The sequence below is a fragment of the Elaeis guineensis genome, chromosome 15, assembly GCF_000442705.2.
Source record: "Elaeis guineensis isolate ETL-2024a chromosome 15, EG11, whole genome shotgun sequence".
Taxonomy (NCBI): domain Eukaryota; kingdom Viridiplantae; phylum Streptophyta; class Magnoliopsida; order Arecales; family Arecaceae; genus Elaeis; species Elaeis guineensis.
This window is the reverse complement of record NC_026007.2, coordinates 39,259,916-39,285,568: the sequence shown is the minus strand read 5'-3', so window position 1 is coordinate 39,285,568 and position 25,653 is coordinate 39,259,916. Positions and strand designations below refer to the sequence as shown.

Sequence of the window (25,653 nt, the reverse complement as noted above, 5' to 3'; positions counted from 1 at the left end):
GCGGTTTGTAACATCATCCTCAAGCCCGGATTAGCAAGGTTAGAACGTCTAACTTACAAGGTAATAGATATGATCTATTGTTTAATACATACATTAGATGTAGTATAGAAACATGTTGATATGATCAACATATAGTTCATGCTCTATATATTTTAATTTCTGATTTAATGCTATGTAATAATCATGTAATAGAATCTTAGATCTAGGAATTCTCTGATTTTAGAAAATAAATTTTGATTTATTTTAGTCTTTCGCTGCCTGATCTTGAAAAAGTTTCAAGATCTAATCCTAAAATTCTAGATCTGGTTCCTTCAGTAGGGCATTATTCTTTCAACGATCTCAGTGGCATTGGCAATGGTGGAATTAAAGAATGGTGGTGAGATAAACTGTATGGGATCTCAGACAAGCATAAATACTAAAGAGCATTTGGTAGCATGTAATCCTATCAGAATTATATGTAATTTTGCAATAGATAATCAGATTACACTGTTTATTTCACTACTTTTACAGATAATATTATATTACATATAATGTAGTATTACCTCAAAAAAAAGTAATCTGATTGTCTAGAAGGATGTGGCTATGTGATTACATATAATATAATTTTGTAACCCTGCAATCTTGCAACAAGATAAATTCAGAACCAAAATATCCTCATCAAAATAAATTAAAATCTATATTAAATAAATTATGGACAGTCCCAGTTGGTAAAAATAAAAAAAATATATAATGGGTGGTTCCAACTAGTGACGTCATTGAAAATGATTGGGTGCTGAAATTAAGTTATCCTCGTAGAAAATAGACAATAATCAATAAGCAAAAATTGAAATAGTTTAGAAAAATTAGCTTATATTCTATATAATCTAAATTGCATACCAAACATGTCAATATAAAATTCTCTGTCATTTTACAACAACATTACTGTACATACTAAATACTACAATATAGAATTCTTTGTTATTTTATCAAAAAATCACATTCTCTCTGCAATTATATTGCTATAGCAATATTACCTATGTAATGCACTAAATGCCTTCTAAATTTCTCTTTCCCTTCCTTCCTTATCTTCTCTCTCTCACTATCATTCTTTCTCTTTCCCCATCACTGGATCCCAATAATAGTTCTATAGGAGATGTTATAGCCCCTCCTTCCCTGCTCTCTTTTTCTTCACCTTTCTCGACTCCTTTGCTCCTCCTCTCTCTCTCCCTCTCTCTCTCTCTCTCTCCCTTTTTCTTTTTTTTTTTTAAATGCATATCCATCCTCTGCCTAGCCTGCCACTCTCAAGTCCATCTTGTCAGCCTCTCCTTTTTCGCCACTGCCATCTCCTTCACCCACTGCCACCTCCTCTCCTTCTTACTTCATCCCTGACCTGGATTCCTCATTAAAGCTGTAGAGAAGAGAAAGGTGTTAGGATTTTGCATCTCAAGATTCAATCCACATTAAGCCCACAGTGATGTCTGCGATGAAAAATGAAGTCCAACGAGCTCAAGATCACATCAAATGGAGTTTGGACGGAGAAGATACGTGCGAAAGAAGCTGGCACAAAACTCGGAGCGACGAAGAATCGTTGGTGGCCGGTGGCGGGCCAGTGGAGCGGCCGCGTGCGGTGGTACCCGGGTGCGCAGGGCGCGGCCCAAAGTGCGGGTGCGGCCCAGGCTTGGGCACGCGAGCGTGCGGGCTGGGCCAAGTGCACCAGCGCACGGGTGCGGCCCAAGCCCACACGAGCAGTGGACCGGGTGGTGCATAGGGAGGTCTGTGGACCGAGAGGGCATTTTTCCTTGGTTTCTCACGATCCATCATGGACTGCGCGGTGTTTTTGGGTCATTTCTCATGGTCTACTCACTGTTTCGTGGACCAGTGCGCGATCGGGTGGTCTGGGACGCTTGCGGTTGAGATCCAACAATTTAGAGTGTTTGTTTGAGTTCTCTAATGATTTTTAATCCTATTCTAATTGGTTTTTAAGCCTTTAAAGGGCTGATCAAGGAATAGAACAGGTGGTGGCAGCACGATTTTCTTCAGCAAAAACAGAGAACTCGAACCAGAGAGAGCAGACATTGTACCATGAGGAGAAGGAGCAGGGCTCTTGGACAACGAACAACAGTCACTTCAAGGGTTCAGGGGGGTCTTCTTAGAGAGAGCTTTTATGAGGGACAACTTTCTGTGAGAAAAAAATTGGATGTATGAGGGTTGAGGATGAGATCTTGTCTTGTAATATAGTGAAGTTTGCATGTCCCGTGAGATGAGCCCTTTTTTGGCTGATCTACGTATTTGATTATTTTTTATTTTATTTTTTTTCTTGCTACATCGTGCGATATCAAAAAGGTCCTGAAAGGTAGTGTCCTGGCCAGACATCCACCAACAAGTCGTATCAGAGTGAGACAGTACAAGAATGCAGATTGCAGCGATGGTGAGCAAGATTGAAGATGGAGAAGTCAGGATTAATCAAGATAGAGATCAACAAGTTTGATGGAAAGAGTAATTTTTCTTTGTGGCAGGCAAGGATGAAGGATGTGCTCATCCAGCAAGGGTTGATCGATGTTCTCTTATGTGAGAAGAAGCCGACCTCCATAGAGGTGTAGGTTTGGAGACGGCTACAGATGGAGGCGGTGAGTACCATCCGTATGTATCTAGCAGATGAGGTGATGATCCTTGTGCTTAGCGAGACTTTCTCAGTGGTGCTGTGGTCAAAGCTCGAGGAGTTGTACATGACGAAATCTCTCACCAACACTCTCTTCCTCTAGAGGCAGTTCTACCAACTACGGATGATTGAGGGACAGAGCGTGTAAGAGCATCTAAGCCACTTTTAGAAGATTCTCACTGACCTTCTCAATGTTGGTAAGAATGTTGAGGAGAAAATCAGGGTGCTGATTTTGCTAGCATCGCTTTCTCCTTCGTATGAGTCTTTGGTGATTACTTTTCTAGTGGAAAAGAGCACCATCAAGATGGACGAGGTCACCGCGGTAATTCTCTAGAATGAGGTTTTCAGAGGAAGAATCCAGCTTCGAGCTTAGGTGGTGGTAGCTCAGCTTTGGTGGTTTGTGGAGGAGCAGGAGGTGGTAGACAGAGCGACAGAAGATTGCGACGAAGACGGTCCAAGTCTAGGAGGGACTTGAGCAAAATCAGATGTTACCGATATGATGAGTTGGGACATCTAGCTAGAGATTGCCCTCAACTCAATAATCGGATAATGGTTGTTGTAGCGACGGCCAATAACGATTCAGAGGGAGATATCCAGAAGATATCTGATGAGGTATCTACTTCTTTTCAGTAATAGATTTTAGATTCTGCATGCACCTATCATATATATTGTAGAGAGGAGCAGTTTGACTCTTTGGAGAGCAGTAAGGGCACTGTTTATCTGTCGGATGGATCGAGCTGTGAGATTAGAGGCATCGGGATGATCAATTGGAGGATACATGATGGTGCAGTGAGAAGATTGGGAGAGGTTTGATACATATTCGATTTCAGACAGAATCTTATCTTACTGAGCAGACTAGATTCAAGAGGCTACAGGACGGTAGCTGGTGAAGGAATCCTAAAGGTGCTATACGACGATAGGATTGTTCTGGAGGGGAAGAAGAAGAGGAGAGGACATTATTACCTGACGGAGAGTCCAACGCGAGGTGGAGCTTCAGGAGCCAAGAGGAGACTAGAGCGAGGTGGAGCTCCAGATAGAAGTGGATCGGGCATGAGATAGGAGACTCGGAAGGATGAAAGGCGATATTGTAAGATGAGATTCTTATTGTCGCAGGATGATATCCCGAGCAGATCTCAGATCAGAAGGAGCACAGCATATAATGAAGATGAGATCGAGCAGTCTAGCTCGACTCCCATGTTTGCCCATCCATAATCAACAGGCGATTGCCCCAGGGCATGGGGGCAAGGAGATCTAGAAGCTCTCAAAGTTAGGAGGAGGCCGAATATTGAGTCGAGATGGAGATTGTTAGGATTTGATGTCTCGAAATTCAATCTATATTGAGTCTACAGCGAGGTCTGCAATGAAAAATAGAGTCCAACGAGTCCAAAATTATCTCAAACGAAGTTCGAACGAAGAAGATACGTGCGAGAGACGGCGGTGACGGCGTGGCCATGCGCGGTGGTGTGCGGCCCAGGCACAGCAGTGCGGGGGTGCTGCCCAGGCCTGGGCGCACGAGCGCGCGGGCGCGACCTAGGCCTGGGCGCATGAGCGTGCGGGCCGATCCAGGCCTAGGTTTGCTAGTGTGCAGGCGCGGCCCAGGCCCACGCAAACCCACTCCTGGGAGCCCGTAGTCCGGTCCATCGTGGATCGGGCGGTGCACAGGGAGGCCTGTGGACCGAGGGAGCGTTTCCCCTCGGTTTCTCACGGTCCACCATGGACCGCACGGTGTTTCTAGGTCGTTTCTCACGGTTTATGCACTGTTTCATAGACCGACGTGAGATCGGGTGGTCTGGGACGCTTGCGGTCGAGATCCAACGATTCAGGGTGTTTGTTTGAGTGCTCTAATGATTCCTAATCCTATTCTAATTGGTTTTTAAGCCTTTAAAAGGCAGATCAAGGAACAGAATGGGTGGTGGTGGCATGGTTTTCTTCAGCGGAAATAGAGAATCCGAACTAGAGAGAGAGAGCAGATGTTGTACCGTGAGGATAAGGAGCAGGACTCTTGGATAGCGGACGGCGGTCGCTTCAGGAGTTCAAGGGGGTCTTCCTAGAGAGAGAATTTTTGTGAGGGAGAACTTTCTGTGAGGGAGAAATTGAGTGTACGAGGGTTGAGGATGAGATTGCCTCTTGTAATATTTTTTTTTCTCATAGTGAAGTTTGTATGTCCTTTGGAGACGAGCTCTTTTTTAGCTGATCTACGTTTTTGATTGTTTTTTGTTTTTTTTCTTCTTTCTTCCTACTGCATCGCGTGGTATCGAAAAGTTTTTGAGAGGTGGTGTCCTGGCCAGACATCCACCAACAAAATAGAGAGTAGGGATTTAGTGATGGGAGTGTTTGGGTGGCTATAGGGACAGAGAGGGAGGGAGGGAGGAAGAGAAGAAATAAAGTAGAATGAAGGTCCTTTGAGCATGCCTTCCTCATCCCCTCACCATGCCAATGGGATTGTGGACCACGTTCAGCCTAATGCGGAGAGTGAAGGGGCAGAGCATGGAGTGAGGAGGACATGTGTCGGCATGGCAAAGGTATCATCCCCTCTTCTTAGACGGAGGATGGGTTCAACTTGGCTAGTAGGTCCGAGTCTGCACTCGAGTGCCGGGTAGCGTGCTGTTAATGAGGCACATGGCACACTAAAAAAACTGACATGTAGCGATATGCTTTGGAGAACACTGAAGTTCTTTAATATATAGTATACATATAGATTCACAATTCATTAGGAAACAAAAATGCAAATTCTTTTCATGAGAAAATGAAATGATTACATAATACAAACTACAATCCTAAAAGAAAAGCTACATCCTATTAGATTTTCAACGGACTGCTAATAGGATGACTACAGGAACCACCCATACCATGGTTCGAAATATTTAAAAGCTGATAAATTTCCACATACTCTTGTCCGTTACTCAGGGAAAGGAAACTTTGTGGACTCGGAAGAAAGGAATAAAAAAAAAACCTGGCTTCTACGTTGAAATACATTTGTTCCAAAGAATGTAATTTGTCTCATGCTCACATTCGTTTTCTGGACCATGGTCGGCTCCTACTCTGAAAAGTGTGTGACCTGTTGTAACGTTAAAGGCTCCTTTCGCAACTCCAAAAAATATTTTAAAATATCGCCAATAAAAAATCGCCACGTAACCCTCAACCAAGCGAACGAATCGACCGACGGTAATCCGAACCCCTCCCGGCTCCCATCTATAAATACCAGCCTTCGCTTTCCAGTACGGGTCGCTTCTTTTTCACTCCGAGCCGTTCCTCGCGTCTTCTCTTTTTGAAACCGAAAGCTAGTGAGAGATTCCTCCCCGCTGCTTCTCTCCCGTTTTCTTGGTCGTCCCCCCGCCCCAAAAAGATCCCCTTGATTAGTCCCCCCCCCCAAAAAAGAGAAAAAAAAAATCCCCTTGATTCCGAGCCAATCCTTCCTCTCCAATGGCGATTCGAGGGGGAATCTCAGGTCTCTTCGACTTCTCCTCCTCCGATTGAGGTTTTCTTGGTGCTTGGTTGGTTCTTGATGGGGTCCCTGGTTGCAGGAGGAACAGAGATATAGGGTTAGGGTTGAGGGGGTTCCGGTTCTTGAGAGGTTGATTGAGCCGTCCATGGGGTTGCTCTTCGTGGAGTCGCTGCCTGGGCCGAAGGTTTTCAAGTGCAAGTTCTGCAAGGTTGATTCGGCCTCGCACGATGCCATCATCTCGAAGGACTTCCACGGGCGGTTTGGCCGGGCATATCTTTTCAAGAGCGTGTGAGTTGCTCTTCCCACCCTGAATGCGCTCTTGCGATCCTGAAATTGGTCTTGTGTGGGACATTTTTTTTTTGGGATTCCTTGGAAATTTAGTAGTTTTTAGTGTTTCGTAAATGAGTATCTCTGCTATATGATTGCTGCCTCTTTCTTGATATGTTGATGTTGCGATTTTGGTAATTTGGATCGTATGAGTTACCAAATGGTGTGGGTATATAGTGTTTACTCTTCTGGTTAGCCTGAACTGGATCTTGGATCGGCAGATTATAAATCTGTGTCCAAAGTATTCCGCTGATATTGTATGACTCAAAGTTGATTTGTAGGACGTGAATTTATCTGTTTAGAATGCACTAGCATTTAATTAACAAAGATCTTACCTAGTAAAGATAAATGGATAGAAACAAAATTCTATGATTTCAAGAATGGATTAGAAACAACACGAGAATATAATTTTGTTAGAATTCTCTCAGCGTTATCCTTTTAGCATGCCTAGCGGCAATTCCTGCATATGCATGGATTGGAGGATACAAATTGCTGAGTGATTGATTGCTGCAATGTCAGATGTCAGATGAAGGTCAAGAAACATTTGTCTCCATGAAAAAAAGGGTATTGTAGAAGAATTGAAAAGTTAATGTTGACCTTTAGAAGGACGAAGTGAAAGGACATTAGTGAGGCAATGTTTGTAATCAGGAAAGGAAAAGGATTTTTTCCCTGAATTGTTACTGGAAAGTTTTTTACATTTTGAAATCTTGCTACTTAATATTTGTTTGGCTTTCTGTAAAGAGTATCTTTCTAAGCTAATTAGTCACACATTGGTTCTTGAATTTTACCTGATTGGTTGCACATTGTCTGCTATTATAAGACATGGTGGCAAATAGGAATCTCTAATTTGAAATTGCTATGTGAATCGATATAAATTAACCTAGTCTTCTTTATTTCAGTTAAGAAAGTCTCTAATGGGATCTTTGGTATGATTTAATACTTAATGCAGGTTATCAAACGTGATTGTGCTGCAATAAGACTAACTATAAGGGATTAATCTTTTACTTGCTTAGCAACTACAAAGCAAGGTTCATCATATTGGTTGATAGCATATTGTACTAGATGTATCATACTGGTACTGAATCGGTATGTAGCCTCGTATTGCTCTGACACTTGGTATACCTCATTGTCTCATACTGTACCACATATTGACATTATAATAGAATGGTATTGGTGTGGGGTCCCGTACTGAGATGGCAAATCTTGCTATAAAGACATATTAGGCCTATAAAATCAAGTGACAGCTCTAATCCAACCATTTTACTACCCTTCTTCTTTGTAAGAAGTTGAGTAAGGATTATGATGCTCTGCACTTTCATCAACATGATTTTTAGCTTTATTTCAGTTAAGAAAGTCTCTTATGGGATCTCTGGTATGATTTAATACTTAATGTAGGTTATCAAACATGATTGTGCTACAATAAGACTAACTATAAGGGATTAATCTTTTACTTGCTTAGCAACTACAAAGCAAGGTTCATCGTACTGGTTGGTAGCATATTGTACTAGATGTATCATATTAGTACCAAATCGGTATGTAGTCTCATATTGTATCGATACTTGGTATACCTCATTGTTTGATACTATACTATATATTGACACTATAATAGAACGGTACTAGTAGGGGGTCCCATACTGAGATGGCAAACCTTGCCATAAAGACATATTAGGCCTATAAAATAAATTGGCAGCTCTAATCCAATCATTTTACTACCCTTCTTCTTTGTAAGAAGATGAGTATTTTCTATACTTAAGCAATTTAAACACTCAGTAAGGATTATGATGCTCTGCACTTTCATCAACATGATTTTTAGAGTAAGTAAAAACAATAGTATGTTAACTATGTGTTGTCCAAAAGATGGCAGCCCAAAAGGGGGTGAATTGGGTTCTTTAAAACTTTTAACTAAATTAACAATCTAAACAAGTATGTGCTTCAAATTAAACTTATTTGAGTGTTTGTGAAGAGTAAACAATATGTAGCAGTGGAATAAATAAAACTATATAAGAATTAAAAAGATGTGGGACATGTAAAGCAAGAGAACAAAAGGCATAAGATAATAGAATTGTTAAGACGGGCCGGTCTGCCCCGACCCGCCACAACTCGCCTCTAAATGGGATGGGGTGGGCTGGCCCGTTTAACTGACGGGTTGGGAAAACCCCAATCCGATCCAACCCGCCATGGGCTGCTGGTTAAACAGGCCAACTCGTCAAAATTTTCAAAAAAAAAAAAAAACTGTAAAACAACAGTATAAACAGAATTTCATATCCAATTCAAATTCAAATCAACCTATCAAAGTCTCACATCTCAATTCACATTCACAATGACAAAGTCAAAGACTCTAACTCTAAGTCTTAACTATTCAAAGCAAGTGCCAAGCATCATTATTTGTGGTAGAGCTGTCAAGACGGGCCGGCCCGCCCTAATCCACCAACTCAAACAAGGCGGGTCATTTAACCCACTTGTAAACGGATTGCTAAAACATGAACCCAACTCGCCTCATTTACATGATGGGGCGGGCCAACCTGACGGATCCAACCCAAATTGGCAGCTCTACAAGACAAACACAACAATTTATAGTGGTTCGGTGCAATCCTGCACCTACATTCACTCTTCAAGAGCCCTTTGGGAACTTTTACTATAATCCTTTTGATTACAGCGTATTTGTTTTATCTGGGCTCCCAAACAAATCTAATTGATTTTTCAGGATCACCAATTAAAATCTTACACAGATTATTTTCTGGATTCACAATCAACGTAGTTGGTTTTACGAGCTCACCAACCAAATCTACACTTATCCAATTTCGGACTTGGACGGATCTAATCTAAAGTTTTTTTCTCAAAAAAAATTGTAAAAAAAATAAAATATAATAAATAAAAATTTTAGTACAAAAGAAAATAGAAAATAAACTCTTTTAAGCTCGAAGTAGAAGCCGAAGAATTTCTCTTTGAGACTTGACTTCTCTTCAAATGATGTTTGAGAGGATGTAGAAGATGTTGGAGAAGATTGTCGTTGAAAGCTCTCAAAGATCATTGCTCAACTTTCCTCTTCTTTTCTCTTTTCAAGGATGTTTAATGAACCTCATTAATTTGAACGTTTTCCTTTTTAATCCTTCTTAATTTTCCTTTCCAAGTGATTCTTTAGTTTTTAATAGACTTGAAAGAGGCTTTAGAGTAAGTTTTGATCGTTGGAAGAGCCGAAATAGCCATTAGACCCAAAAACTAGCTGTTGGAAAAGTGTAGAAAACTAATCATTATTGCTGTCCCCGTGGATGAAGTCGGTTCCATTTGCAGGCGAATCGGCTCGATTTGTAGGAGAGTCGGCTCGGATTGAAATTGAGTTGGCTCGAGCAGGGATCCTGAAAATGTAGTTTTTTGTCTTCTTTGAAAGAGTCGGCTCGGATTGAAATCGAGTCGATTCGGATGTGTGCTAGTCTTCTTCCAATGTGCCAGAGTTGACTCGAAACCTCTCAGAGTCGGCTTCAAACCTTCCAACATTATTTTTCTTCATATTTTAGCCTCTCAAACTTGAATTTTCTTGGCTCTAAAAAGCTTTCATATGATATTTACTTCTTTCAATTTCATTTATCTTCATAATGAGCCATTCAAACTTGTGAGAATTTATTCTTTCTGAGTGTTTTGGTTTGACATCTTGAGTGGACTTATCTTTAAGATAAATTCTTCATTTTGGATACTTGAAAAATCCTACATCCAACTTTGAAACACATGATTAGAATCATAATTACTCAAAGTTTGATAATCATCAAAATCAATCATAGGATCAACAATCTTTCTCTTTTTGATGATGACAAAACTTTGAGTATATGCGTAATAAGCATATTATGGGTTTCAATTAATTTTTCAATATTCAATGTAAAGTGAATAACTAGGCACATGTAAGCATACACTTCATGAATGTTACTATTATATTCAAGAGTGCATACATCCAAAATTATATTCAATATAACATACTTATTTCATATGATCTTCTCAAGCAAGTAAAATGAGTATCTTAAGCATATACTCAACATAACTCTCTTTTTTTGACAACATCAAAAAACACAAGGAAAGGATTTAACATAAATTATCAAAATCAATTTAAATGAAATATACATACATTCAATTTTCAGAATTTGATTTTAGTTTCTTTCTTTCAAATCTTGGATTCAACTTTCAAATTCAGATTTTAAAACTTTTCCCTTTTCTAAAAAATATAGATGCAAAAATACTTTCCGATTTCAATTAAAAGTACTTGGGCTTTAAAGATTTACTAGAAATCAAATTTTTGAACAATATAGGCTTGAAAATATTTCTTTCCTTTTTGATATTAAAGTAGATCATTCAAAAATATATCACAAGAATTTATCTTAAACAATATAATAGCAAGAATATAGTCATAAAAATTCAGATTTGAGACAGTATTTTTTTTCCAAAAGAGAAAGCGATAGAATTTAAGACAAAATTAGACTATTTGATATCAATTGTGAGAATTATGATACCAATTATAATAATGTTTTTGAGAAATTCTACTTGATACCAATTGAAAGAAGTTTGAGTTTATATCTTTGAAAAATAATCAATTTAATTCTTCTTCAGATTCAATCCAAATAGTTACTATCAAAAGAATTATCTTCCTTCATTTGATCAATATAAATTTAGAAACATCTCTCTCTTTTTTTGAATAAAGTTGATGCATTAAAAGACATCTCAAATTTAAATACAAATAGGCTTTGAGCTTCAAGGATTCGAGAGGGATAAAGCTTTTCAGAACAAAAAATTTTAAGTATCAAAGCTAAGTATATGAGATATTTAAAAAACTTATTATCATTTTTTTAAAAAATAAGTACCAATCAATTAAATTCAAAGATAATATCATGAATCTATCAGAGCATAATATGGTCCTAACATGTAGTATCAGAGCAAAATCGGAGCAAAACATGGTATCAAAGCAAAATATATTTGAGATAAGGCATTCTTTTCTTTTTGCTAAGAGATAAAGCAATGGAGTATAATACAAAACTAGATTGTCTAATACCAATTATGAAAATTAATATTCTTAATATCAATTATTTTGAAAATCAAATCAAATAGCAGTTATCGTGATATCAATTAGAGATTTTGAAAAGAACACATTTTAAATCTATTTCTCAAAAATAATCAATCGTAGCAAAATACGAAAATATATTTCAAATTTAGCTTGACACTAGATATTTTGAATTAGCAACTTTTTCAAAAGATTTTTGGTACCAATTATTTTAGTTTTGAAGTGATAAAGAAATATCAATTCAAATCAAATAGTTTTAAGAATTTTAGAATGACAAATAATTTATATTGATATCAGCAAATCATTCAAATTAAAAGATTTTTAGTTATTATTCAAAAAGATCATTTCATCCTTTTCATAAGAAGTATTAAGTAATTAAGTTTAGAAAAGGTATTGGTTTCTTGAAATTGTATCAAATGATATTTTATCAAAAATATAACTTTACAAAATTAGATTGAGACAAAGATATTCTTTTATTTTTGCCAAAATGTAGATCAATGTAATATAAGACAAACAGTAAGTTATTTGATACCAATTAAATAAAACTAAAGTCTTCTTTAAATATTCAGCTTTACAGATAAATGGCAGCTTTCTTAAAATATTTTATTTGATATCAACTTCAAAAGATTCAAGAAAAATATTTTTTAAATCTATTTTTCGATATCAATCAATTGGAGCAAAGTATAAATGTTTACTAATAAATTCCTTTTTCAGATCAAAAATGATTTCTTGATACCAATTAATTATCTAAAACTGTTGATATGATCAAAACATGTGAAGTATGAACAGTTGCTTAAAATAATTTAAACAATCAAAACCACAAGAATGCTCAAATAAATCCATAAGAAAAGCAAAATGCAATTGTTTATCAATGATCTCTCTTTTAAGATTAATAATGATTTCTCTTAGCAAATTCAAGATAGATTTTTCAAAAATCCAAAGAAGCAAAAATAATAGAAGTACTAAAAGCATGCAAAGTGTGAATATTTTTCTTATAATATTCAAATAATATTTTCTCTCCTATTATTCATAATTAATGCTAGAAAAAATTATTTTTCTTAATTCTTCCTTTTTTTTTTTCAAAACATGCATATTCATTTTAAGCTTTGCAAGAATATATTTTTCTCTCTCTTAGTTTTATAAACAAAGCAAATATTCAATCAAGCACAAGTATAAATATCAAGCATATTGAATTTCCATAAAAGATTAAATTTTCATTGATTATTCGAAACATGAATATAGAATATGATAAAAATATGAAAACATATATGTATGAGAACTAATTTCTATACTAATGACAAAAGTGGATTGCTAGAGTTACTAAAGCTCTATGAAAAGAATCCTAGCATCCTAAGTATAGATCAGGATAATCCTAAGATGTAGGTCCAGATTGAGTAGAAGGAGAGATGGTCAGATGTCTTAGATGATTGATCTTGGTCACAAACATCCTCTCATGCTGAAGTAAGTACCTGAATTAATCTGACTGACTCTGCTTAAACCAAAGATAGAACCTTCATCAGATCTATCTCATCTGTTGTGCCTTTGATGGATATCTTTGAATCTTTGCACAAACAGAAGAATCGATCCTAGTGAAAACTCACTCAATCAATGAATCCTCATCTAGTTTATCAAACAATCAATCTAAACTCTCTGGACGTTTGATCTGTGAAGGAGAAGTGGTCTCTCATGCTGCTTTGTTGGCTCCTCAGTTCTGATATCCAATGGATTCTGCTGTAGGAGTCTCATCATCATCATCTGCTATAGTATAAGTGCTGACACTGAAATCCTTAATGCCCTCAACATCATCTTGATCCAATATGGATATTTTAAACTTTTGATTCCAAGTTTTCAATCCCGAATTTTATATTTTCATAGAATTCTTGAATTAGGTTCGGATAGGTCAAGAGATCCAAAAAGCATAGAAATTTCCAGCCTAATCTTTTGACTTTTTGTCCAACTACAGATCCTTCTTGCTCCAGAAACTTGGCTTGGTCCTTTTTTGCACGAAAGAGCCACTTGGAGAATCCTTAGATTCTTAAATTTCTGCATGGGACTTCCTCTTCCTTTGGATGAATTGCTTTCGGGGTGCCATTGGAGAACAAGAACCACAAGAATCAAATAGAAATGGAGAGGGGAGGTCCAATTTTGATGGGAGAGGGGTTTGGAAATGGTTTCGGCTTGAAAGAAATCAAAATGGAATGACAGAGCCTTGGGATATTTCAATTAAGAAATCCATCCTAGATTAAGAAGATTCGAATCTATTGAGGAAACATTGAATATAGGTCGATTCCTCATAGAACTATTTTTCTTCAAGAAGCCAGGAGTTGACTCCTCGATACAGAAAATAGTTCAAGGAGTTTCAAATCAAAAAAAAATTGATCAATTTGGCTGGGGATCAATGGACAATCAAATTGATGATAAAAAATGATATTCAAAGCAATTTGGGGAAATAAGAATAATCAATTTGGATTTAAAATCCATAAAATAAGGAATTAAGAATGATATACAAATCAATTAGGAGGATCAAAAATTAATCAATTGGGGGGTTTAAAATCAATGAGATCCAATTAGGGGGAAACTAGATGTAGGCTTTATGGTTTAGATTCAACTAGGGGATTTTCAAATTTTTAGGGGTCAACCTAGTATGCAATGCAAATTATCGAGCATACAATCTTTTATGAGTTGATGACTTATCTTGATGTTCCTTGAATCATGTAATTTTTTGACATATTTCAATGATTACATGTTTTATGAGAATGTCAAAAATTAATTGAAGAGTTTTGCATCCAAATATTTTTATATGCCATCAAGCTCATTTTAATTTAAGTTTTACAAGTAATATCATGTGATGAAGGGTTTAGGAGCATGTTGAATTTAAAGTGAAAACTTATGCTTATAACAATTAAAATGATACATAGAAGAGAGCATATTGATTTTGAAATCAAATCATTCAAGTCATAGAGTAGGATCATTGCAAACATTGAAAAGTCATCAAAATCAATCAATCAAGCAAAGTAAATTTAGCAAGCAATGATAGTATGATTCGAGAAAGGTTCAGCTTTTACTAAGGATCATCAACCATCCATTTTTAGTCCTAAGCATTCAATTTCAAGCGTTTGCTCCTTTGACACCCTTGGATGCTTGGTATACCTGCGAAATCACTTATTAACTTTTGGTACCCAAGCCATCTTAGGTCTAATAGAGTTAGTGCATATGGTTTCTTTTGGAATCCAAATTTGTTCAAGTATGATCAATTTTTTTAATATTGCATTTTAAGATTTTATGTCCGACCTTATTACATTTATGGCAAATAATTGAATGGTTTTCATGAGAAGCTCTTGAAAACATAGTTTTGACTATTTTCTGTTTTCTTAAAGAGTTTAAGCCAGTTCCAGTTTTGCGGAAAATAGATTTTTGATTTTTCAACATTAATTGAAGTTTTTCATAACTAGATGTGAACTTTTCAGCAATTGGCTTTAATATTTCAATTTCTTTTCTTTGTTTAGCATTTTCTTCTATGAGAGATTTTTCAGATTTTGATAATTTTTCTTTTCTTTCAATCAAAGAGTTCTTTTCTTTTGAAAGTTCTTTTTCTAATGAAAGATTATTCTTTTGTTCAACTAATAGAAGATTTGATTTCTTTAATTCTTTGTTTTTCAGCCTTATCTTTTTAAATTCATCCATTAGATCATTAAAGGCTTCAGATAACTCATCAAAAGTAAAATTGGAAGAGTTATTAATATTTATCTCATTGTCATTGATCATGAGGCAAGAATTTGTAATACTTTCTTCCTCTTTCTCATTTTGCTTTTCTTTGCCTTGCTCCCCTTTAATCATTACTTTCTTTCTTCTTTATTTTTTCTTCTTTTTCTTCTTTTCATCCTTATGAGCTATGAGGCATATGTTGGGAAGAACTTCTTTTTCTTGGAAACTTGATTCTTCTTTTTGATTTGCTCCCTCATAAGTTGTTTTCAATTTCTCCCAAACATGTTTTGCTGAAATGCGAGAAAAAATTAGATTGAATTCATTTATATCCAATGAACAATAAAGCATATCATGGCCTTAGCATTTAGTTGGATCATTTCTTTATCACGCTCACTTAATACATGGGGTGTGTGTGGGCCATCGACTATAATTTTCCATACATTATAATCATATACTTGTATAAAAATTTTCATTCTAGCTTTTCAATACATATAATTAGAGCCATTAAAAAGAGAGGGTCTATCTATAGAATGGCCTTCAATAAGAAAAGATTCAATTTGGATTATCATAATCTTTGGCTCAAGACTGCTAGGTCAACAATAAATAACAGAGCACTTGCTCTGATATCAATTGTTGTTCAGAAAGATAGTAACTCAAGGAGGATGAATTGGATTTTTTAAAATTTTTAACTAAATTAACAATCTAAATAAGTATGTGCTTCAAATTAAACTTATTTGAGTATTTGTGAAGAGTAAATAATGTGTGGCACGGAATAAGTAAAATTATACAAGAAGTAAAATGATATAGGGCATGCAAAGCAAGAGAGCAAAAGGCACAAGACAAACACAACAATTTATAGTGGTTCGGTGCAACTTTGCACCCATGTCCACTTTTCAAGAGCCCCTTGAAAATTTTACTATAATCCTTTCGATTATAGCCTGTTTGTTTTATCTGGGCTTACAAACAAATCCAGTTGATTTTTCAGGATCACCAACCAAAACCTACATTGATTATTTTTTGGATTTACAATCAATCCAGTTGGTTTTACGAGATCACCAACCAAACCTATGTTTGTTTAATTTTGGGCTTGAACGGGCCTAACCTAAGTTTCTTTCTCCCAAAAAAAACTTGTAAAGAAAATAAAATACAATAAACAAAAATTTTAGCACAAAAGAAAAACAGAAAATAAACTTTTTTTTAGCTCGAAGTAGAAGCTGAAGGATTTCTCTTTGAGGCTTGACTTCTTTTCAAATGATGCTTCAGAGGATGTGGAAGATGTTGAAGAAGATTGCCCTTGAAAGCTCTCAAAGATCAGTGCTCAACTTTTCTCTTCTTTTCTCTTTTTCAAAGATGTTTAATGAACCTCACTAATTTGAATGTTTCCCTCTTTAATCCCTTTTAATCTTCCTTTCTTAATGATTCTTTAGCTTTTAATAGACCTAGAAGAGGTTTTAAAGTGAGTTTTGACTGTTGGAAGCGCTGAAATAGCTGTTAGACCCAAAAATTAGCTATTGAAAAAGTGTAGAAAACTAGCTATTATTACTGTTTCCGTGAATGGAGTCGACTCCATTTACAGATGAGTCGGCTCGGTTTGTAGGAGAGTCGGCTCGGATTGAAATCGAGCTGACTCGAGCAGGGATCCTGAAATTATCGTTTTCTATCTTCTTCGAGAGAGTCGGCTTGGATTGAAATCGAGTCGATTCGAATCTGTGCCAGTTTTCTTCCAACATGTCAGAGTTGATTTGAAACCTCCCGGAGTCGGCTCCAAATCTTCCAACATTATTTTTCTTCATATTTCAACATTTCAAATTTGAATTTTCTTGGCCCCAAAGCTTCCATATGATATTTATTTCTTTCAATTTCATTTATCTTCATAACGAGCCATCCAAACTTGTGAGAATTTATTCTTTTGAGTGCTTTGGCTTAACATCTTGAGAGGACTTATCCTTAAGATAAATTCTTCATTTTGGACACTTGAAAAATCCTACATCTAATTTTGAAACACATGATTAGAATTATTGTTGGTGCAGAATTCCGCCGACGTCGGAGAAGCTGGAGTCGAGGGGATCGCGTTCGCCACCGAGACCTGCAAGGAAAGTCTAAACCGGAGTTGGGGGTGCTCCGACAAGACCCTCCTCCGATGCTCAAGTCAGTACTTTGCCTCAACAGCAATGGAGCACTCAAATGGAATTTTAGCAGAGTTTCGAGATAGAGTTTTGAGCTTAGAGAAGAATGTATCTGGGGTTCCTTTTTATAGATGGAGAGCGTAACTGATTGACAGCAACGTCTGTAACCGCTCGGTAGTGGGCTGTTCAGGGCCACGTGGAGTTTGTTACGGAGAGTATTGACGTCAGGGGGCCGTTCAGGGCCACGTGGAGTTTGTTATGGAGAGTGGAGTGGTGTCCGTTGTCGCGACTTGCCAGAGAGTAGTGGGGCTGCGTGGAATCTGTTACAGAGAGTGGAGTAAGGTAGTGGCCATTGTCGTGACTTGTCAGAGAGTTCGGGTCTGACGGTTGAAGTTCGGTTGGGACGTCTGATGGAGCGGAATGGTTCTCTGTCTCAGCAATCCAGGAGAAGCTCGGATATTTTCAAGGTTGCTGACGAGTCTACTGTTGTTGGATGTCTTGGGCGCTGATTGGATGCTGATGCTGCAGGCGGAAATCATCTGCTGTAGAAGCTCGGATGGAGACTTTCTGTTGGAGAAGTCCGGTTGCTAGGAGAGCCCGTCTGGGATTTACCTGATGTGGAAGCTCGTCTGTAGATTGTCTGCCGGAGAGGTCCAGTTTCATGAGGAATCCGGCAGATGGTCGTCCGACAGTGGAGTTCGGATGGCGCTGTGGAGGTTCGTCCGTTGGAGGAGCTTGAGGACACTGGGGAAGGTCGAACGTTGGAGAAGTCCGGGATTCAATTCTGTCGTAGAAGTTCGGACAGAGTCCGGCTGTTGTAGGAGTTCAGATAGAGACTTCTTATTGTAGAAGCTCGGACGAAGGCCGGCTGTCGTGGAAGCCCGGATGGAGACTTCTTATTGTAGAAGTCCCGCTGTTAGAGAAGCTCGGTCATTGACGAAGTCCGGAAGAAGTTCGGAGTAGAGATCTGGTAGAGCCTATCCGTCGTAGAAGTTCGTTTGTGATCCATCCACTGTAAATGTTCGGACGGAGTCCGGTTCTTGTAGGAGCTCGGATGAAATCCGAAAGGCGGTCGACCGCCGTAGAAATTTGGATGGAGTCTGGTTACTGTAGACGTCCTACTGTCGGAGAAGCTCGGAAAGCATTTGGAGCAGCCTGGTAGATGAATGGAGGAGCTCATTGTCGGAGAAGTCCGGATGGTATTATGGAAGCTCGGACGGTCGGGGGAGTTCGGAAAGACGCCACACAAGGTCGAAAGTCGGAAGAACCCTGGAAGGGTCGGCCTTTTACGAACTTCGGCTGGAATTATTTTATACCTAACACCAGTTCCCCTACTTCCGAGTTCGGGTTCCGAATGAAGTACAGAGAAATTTTCACAGTCGAAGTTGCCTCCCTCGATTTCCGTACTCGGTTGTTTCCAGATATTTTGGCGTTTGGCGCGTTGGTGCTGGAGTCTTTTCAAATAGAGGTGATCCGAAAAGATTTTTTCGAAATTTTCGCTGGAGCGTTGCTCTAGGTACGGCGCAATAATGATTCTGCCAGCCGTCAGCCGCTTCTAGTCGTTTGTCATGGTGAGTGGGACACGTGGCGGTTGTAGATCGGTCAGAGGAGATCCGCAATCATTACTGCGCTGGACCTCGTCGCTTATTTAAACCCGCCTCCCTCCTTCAGGGGTCTCACTTTGCCTGGAAGCTTCTTCGGTTCCTCCTTCCTGAGAGTTTCGTTCTTCTCCAGCGTCCTTCTCGGTCTTAGGCGTTCTTCGAGTCGTCCCCATCTCTGCATCTCTGCATCCTTCGGACCAGCCTAGGTTAGTTCCAGAACTCTCGTCGTGTATTTTTTCTTGCTGTTCTTCTTCCATTTTTCTTCCTTTACATTCCGCCTGTTCGGTTTTCCACGAGCGCCCCATTTCTTATTTTTCTCAATTTTTTCAGGATTTATAGGGTTTTCACTTGATTCAAAATATCCTCCAACACTTCCTCCTCTAGCAGTTCTAGGAGTCCGTCGGTTCCAGCCCCCCAAAATCTCAGTTTTGTAGATAAACCTCGTCTGGTCTTTGTACCAGACACCATCCCCAGCTCTCTGACTCCGGAGGAACTCTCACTGATTAGGATTCAATACGGGGTTCCTCTGGAGTACGAGCTGGAGCTTCCTGGGCCGACTGGTCGGGCTAGCGCCCCTCCCCCCGGCTGCTTCTGTTTATACCAAGAAGCTTTTTGCATCGGGCTTCGACTTCCCCTTTTGTTATTGCTCTCTTTTCGCTTCTTAAATATTTCTTTAGTTTCTGTAGCGCCGAACTCCTTTAGATTTTTGATAGGATTTCTTTCCCTTTGTAGTTTAGCTGAAGTTCGGCCAACCCTTTTTTTGTTTAGGAATTTTTATACCTTCAAGTGTCATACCTCGGCAAAGGATTGGTGGTACTTCTCTCCTCAGTTTGGTAGAAAAGGGTTGTTGAAAGGTGCCCCCTCTTCTATCCACAACTGGAAGGAGAGGTACTTCTACGTCCGATGCCCGACCTTGGAGTTGGGGTTGCCTTCCTGGGGCTCTTTGAGGGATTCCGTCTGTCGGGCTTCTAGCCTGGGACAGGACGACCTTGAAGCCTCCAATAAACTCGAGGCTTATCCAGCTCCTCTTCTCTCCAACCTCCTGAAGGAACAACTCTTGTTCAACATCGGCCTAAGCCTTCTCAACTCTGTCGGTATTGTTATATATATATATATATATTTTCTTTGTCGTTCGCTGCCTCTCCTTTCTTCTTGTTCTTTTGTTAAGCTATGTCGATCCTCGTTCACTGCAGATATGGACGCTGACGCAGCTCGAATGCTAGCCCAGGGTCTGAAGACCCACAAAAGGAAAGGCGCAGCATCCTCGGGGGCGGCGAAGAGGGCAAGGGCAGAAGAGGTCAGCTCGGCCGCGTCTGCTCAGGCGGTCATTGCCGTCGATGCTTTCTCCGACGTCGAGCCCGCAGTCCCCCGGGCCTCTTCAAGGAGTCCCCCGATCGAGGTTCCCGCTCCAGAGGCCCGGCCCGAGGAGGCACCACGGGCCGAACGGAGGAGAAAGAAGATATTGGCCCGCAAAAGCCGCAACAGCAGGGCTGCCATCGAGGGGGTCGATGGCTCCGAAGAAGATCCGAGGGAGAATCCCTTCAACAATAGGGATCTAATAAAGAGATTGGTCGACGGGTGCATCTTACCCGAGGTCGTCCACAGGATCGTCCACGTCGATCCTGAGCAGCGGGTCTGGGACTCTCTGGGGTCCTTTCTCGAGGTAGGTCAATTTACTCCTTCTTGCCTCTTTACTTTGCTTATTCCTCGATTTTTATATTGACTCCCTGACCGCTCTTGCAGATTGGACACCAGCTCATCGCCAACATCGAGGCGATGAATGATGCTAGGAAGGAGGTCGCCCAGGCGGAGGAAGTCGTCTGGCCGAGGCCGTCCGCCTCGAGGAGAAGATTGCCGAGGTTGCGAGTCTCCAAGAGGTGCTGCAGGAGGGGCAGACCTCGGCAGACTTGAGGGCCACCTTGGAGGAGGAGAGAAAGAAAGCAGAGGTCGAGATCTCCGAGTTGAAGGCGCAGATCCCGACTCTGGTCTCGGAAGCAATGGTCCGGGCAGTGGAGTTCAAAACCTCCTTCGAGATGAGGGATTTGAAGGTCGAGTTCGGCCAGACCGCCTTCATCAAGGGCTTTGAGCTCTACCAAGAGGTGGTCAGGAAGTTTTCCGAGCTGGACCTCGGCTTCCTGGATGAGGCATCCGATGACGAAGCCGGGCCTTCTGAAGCTACTGCCGGTCTTCCTCCAATCGAGACTTCCTCGACTGCCGTGGCTGCCGCGGCCGACCTTTCGGGGGCGTCGAGCTCTCCCACTTCTGCCCCAGAGGTCTGAAACCTTTAATTTTGTATTCTCTCTTTTTTTTTTCTTTGTTGCAACTTTTCTTCGTTCTCTTGTACTTAAGAACTATTTAATCAATGAAATCGGACTCTTCTTTACAGAGGGCTCCTCTTTTTTACTCTGCATTCTTTTTCTTCTCTTTTGTTTTCTGGCACTGATTTGTGTTGTGGCGCTCGTCTTCCAATGACAGTGTCCTGCCGAAGCTCTTCCCCTATCATAGGGGATTCCTTTGAAGTCGATGGTCTGGGACCTCAGAAGGAAAGTTCGTCACCTGACGAAGAAATCAAAGAAGCTGGATGACGAATTTCACCGGTTGAGGAAGAGCCATTCGGAAGTCATTGCGGAGGCTGCTCGCTTTCGGGACCTCCACAAAAAGGGCTTCATGGACTACATCCGGAGGAAGGTTGACTTCGTGAAGGAGCTTGAGGAACTTCGAAAACATGCCAGCGACCGATCTTGGACTCAGGCTTCCAAGATTAGCTCCTTTGAGGTCGAGCTGGCGGTTGCACAGAAGAAGATCGGCCAGTTGGAAGGGAGCTCGTCCTGGCTCACAACTCAGGCCGACCGCAATCGAAATTGATCGAAGAAATTCTCCGACCTTCAGAAGCAGCTGCAGGACGTCGAGGCGAACTACAACGCCTACCGAGTCGGCTGGTGCGGGCAAGTAGACGACTACCGAAGGAAGCTCAAGACGGCGACCGACGAGGTTGCCCGCCTTCAGAGGCAGTTGTCTGAGAGAGTCCAGGCCATTTCTGCACTAGGCTCCGACGAGCTCCGCTCCTTGAGGGGGACCATGGAAGAACTGTCCGTGGCTCTTGGGCAGGAGAAGGCCGAACTGCAACGGCTGAAGATTCAGTTGGCCTACGAGCAGCAGACGGTCAAGGACGTCGAGGCGGAGTCCGAAGTTCTAAGGAAGAGGCTTCGGGAGTCGGAGGGCGAGAGTCGGCGGTTCCACCAAATGTATCGGGAGATGCTGTTAAGAAAGAAAGAACTGGAAGAAGAAGTCGAAAACTTAAAGCAATCCTCGATGATGGCTGGAACCGAGAGTTCAAAGTCTGAAGAAGCCAGGCTTTCTTAGAGCTTCTTTACCTTTTATTCTATGTATTCTTTCCTTTTCTTGTCGTTTTTCTTTTTTGGCTTTCAAAAGCTTTGTAATGTACACTTCACTAATGAAATGAAAAGAAAATTTTTCATTACCTTGTCCATTCTTGCATTAAGTTGTCGTTTACCGAATTTTTTTTGTCTTGTTCGATGTCGACGTTATTTGAAGGTTTCTGATCGCTGCCGTGTTGATTTGCCCCTTTTGTTCATGACCAAAGGTCTTTTCGAGGCCACTCAAGTTTGACGCTTCCTTCCGGTGCTCGAGCTTGGGGGCCCGAACTTCTCGTTACCTTGAGGAAGTCGATTTTCTTCTGCCAGTGTTGGGTTCCCTCTTAGAGACTGAGGATTTTTGACAAGAGTCTCCTTCCTCGTTGAGACGAGGTTCTTTGTATCTTTGATGTAGTTTGTTTTTTCCTTATTACTGGCGTGGCTCGTCGCTTTCCCTTTTTCTCTCTCCCTTTTTTTTTGTGTTCGAATGAGGGTTTTCCCTTTGCTCTTAATGGGGTCGAGGGGTGTAGAGGAGCCGTTGAGGAGGCTTTCCTCCTCGTCCGGTCTTGACGATCGGATCTTCGTTTGTGTCAGGATGAAGTTCTCCTCCTATTCCTCACACAGTCAATTTCAGCTCATGTTAGGACGAGATTCTCCTCCTGTTCCTAACATGGCTGTGGGGGCACGTAAGGGCCGTTACAAGGGCCTCTCCCCCCATCCGGTCTCTAAATAACCGGACCTTCGACCTTGCTCATGTTAGGACGAGGTTCTCTTCCTGTTCCTAACATGGCTGTGGGGGCACATAAGGGCCGTTGCAAGGGCCTCTCCTCATGTTCCTAACATGGTTGTGGGGGCACATAAGGATCGTTGCAAGGGCCTCTCCCCCCATCCGGTCTTTAAATAACCGAGCCTTCGACTTTGCTCATGTTAGGACGAGGTTCTCTTCCTGTTCCTAACATGGCTGTGGGGGCACATAAGGGCCGTTGCAAGGGTCTCTCCCCCTATCCGGTCTTTAAATAACCGGACCTTCAACTTTGCTCATGTTAGGACGAGGTTCTCCTCCTGTTCCTAACATGGCTGTGGGGGTACATAAGGGCCGTTGCAAGGGCTTCTCCCCCCATCCGGTCTTTAAATAATCGGACCTTCGACTTTGCTCATGTTAGGACGAGGTTCCCCTCCTGTTCCTAACACGCTTAGTTTCGATTGTCGGAAGGAGCTACTTCCTGTCGTTACGAGCTCATGCCAAAAGAAAAGATATGCAAATATGAAAAATTTTTTATTTAAGGCAGAGTTATTGGTAATACATTCGTAGATTTTTCGCGGAAGGTCTGCTCCTTGTCGGGGTCCTCCAGAGATGGAGTTGACGATCCCAATTGGAGGCTGATCTTCAGGCTGCTCCTCCCTCCTTGGCGGCTTCGGTTGTGGCAGGATCCTCGATCGATCTTTCCTACCTTCAGGCCGGCATCGAATGAATATGTCGAGCCGACCTCGTCTGATGAGCTCCTCGATCGTCTCGGAGCTGAATGCACTCCGTGTCGTGGCCGTGGTCATGATGATAGAGGCAGAACTTGTTAGGGTTGTGCTTTCCGAGGTGTGTGCGCATCCTTTCCGGACTTGGCAGCTGCTCCCTGACCTCCATCAGCACTTGGGTTTTCGATGCATTGAGACGGACGTAGCTGTGGAATCTTCTTGGGGGAGAGCCTCGCCGAACTCTGCGGTCCGGACTTCTCTGCCTACGAGCCCGGGGAGGAGTTTGGGCACGCTTGTGTCCGGAGGGAGTTTGAGAACGTGACCGAGCTTCACTCGGTCCTTTTTCAGCTGCGGGCTTGCTGGAGTCTCCCGCCTGCTGCTCATTCGCGGCCTCCTCGTCCTTCATCTTGAAGGCTTCTTCTGCTCGTGCATATCCTTCGGTTCGAGCCAGCAAATCAGCGAAGTCCCTGGGATACTTCTTTTTCAGGAAAAACAGAAGATCGTTCTTTTGAAGACCGCCCTTCAGGGCGGCCATTGCAACTGACTGGTCCAAATTTCGAACCTCCAACGTGGCGGCGTTAAAACGATTGACGTAAGTTCGGATGGATTCTCCCTCCTTCTGCTTGATGTTAATAAGGGACTCCGAACCTCTTCGGGGATGCCGGCTGCTGATGAAATGAGCAATAAATTGGTAGCTCATCTGATCAAAGGAGAAGATAGTATCCGACTTCAGTGCCGAGTACCAATTTCTTGCTGCTTCCTTCAAGGTGGATGGGAAAGCTCGGCACAGGAAGGCGTCTGGCACGCCATGGAGCAGCATCATTGTTCGGAAGGTCTCCAGGTGGTCAACCGGATCTGAGGTCCCGTCGTAGCTTTCAAATTGGGGGAGCTTGAAGTTCGGCGAGATTGATTCCTGCATAATCATTTGAGAGAAAGGGGGGTCAGTGCAGATGTCCTCACCGTAAGCAGTGGGAGAATGGCGGAGCTCTTCGATCCGTCGGTTTATCTCCTGGAATCTTTGATCCAGGAGGTCCTCTCGACTGCGAGTCTCGAGGGTCTTCTGGTGGAACGGAGGTAGGGACCCTCCGGAGGTGGAATCATGATCGGATGGAGGGCTCTCCGCCTTCTGCTTCCCCTTTCCGGGGAAGACAGGGCGACTGGCCCAAGTGGCTCGCTCGGTCGTCGGATTTCGAAACTCCGACGATGCTCTTTCTAGCCGCATTGATGCCTGCGGCTGCTGCTGCATGGCCTATACTGCTTCGGTAAGGCCCCTGACCTGCTGAACCAGCAAGTCGAACTGCTCTATGCCGACTGCCGTTGTCGGAGGAGGAGCCTGAGAACTGGAGACGAGGCCGGAGCTTGCGGGGCTCGCTGAGATCTGGCCGCGGAGGCCGTGGATCGCCTGGTGGATGCCTTTCGGGGAGGCATCAGGTGGAGATCTGGCAGGGGAAGAAGGAGAAAGTGTCGAAGAAGATGACCGAAGACAGTCCCGTTGAGTACTCCTTTAAGAACAAGGGTACTGCGAAGACACACCCCTTCCTCTAGCGTCAATTCTGTTAGTATAGAATTCCGCCGACGCCGGAGAAGCTGGAGTCGAGGGGATCGCGTCCGCCACCGGGACCTGCAAGGGAAGTCTAAACCGGAGTTGGGGGTGCTCCGGCAAGACCCTCCGACACTCAAGTCAGTACTCTGCCTCAACAGAAATGGAGCACTCAAATGGGATTTTAGCAAAGTTTCGAAATAGAGTTTTGAGCTTAGAGAAGAACGTATCTGGGGGTCTCTTTTTATAGATGGATAGCGTAACTGATTGACAACGACGTCTGTAACCGCCTGATAGTGGGCTGTTCAGGGCCACGCGGAGTTTGTTATGGAGAGTAGTGGCGTCAGGGGGCCGTTCAGGGCCACATGGAGTTTGTTATGGAGAGT

At 41.6% G+C, this 25,653-nt stretch overlaps 1 protein-coding gene across 3 annotated transcripts in view; it reads left to right on the top strand.

Moving 5' to 3' along the window:
• Positions 1-5,876: 5,876 nt before the first annotated feature.
• Positions 5,877-25,653, top strand: part of LOC105034935 (putative yippee-like protein Os10g0369500) — a 33,572-nt gene continuing 13,795 nt past the window's right edge. For 2 of the 3 annotated variants that reach the window (XM_010910286.3, XM_010910288.3), the window contains exon 1: positions 5,877-6,371. In XM_010910286.3, coding sequence (XP_010908588.1) covers positions 6,229-6,371 — 143 coding nt within the window. In that variant the 5' untranslated portion in view covers positions 5,877-6,228. The remainder of the gene's footprint in view (positions 6,372-25,653) is intronic. The other variant, XM_010910284.3, reaches the window with a different exon arrangement.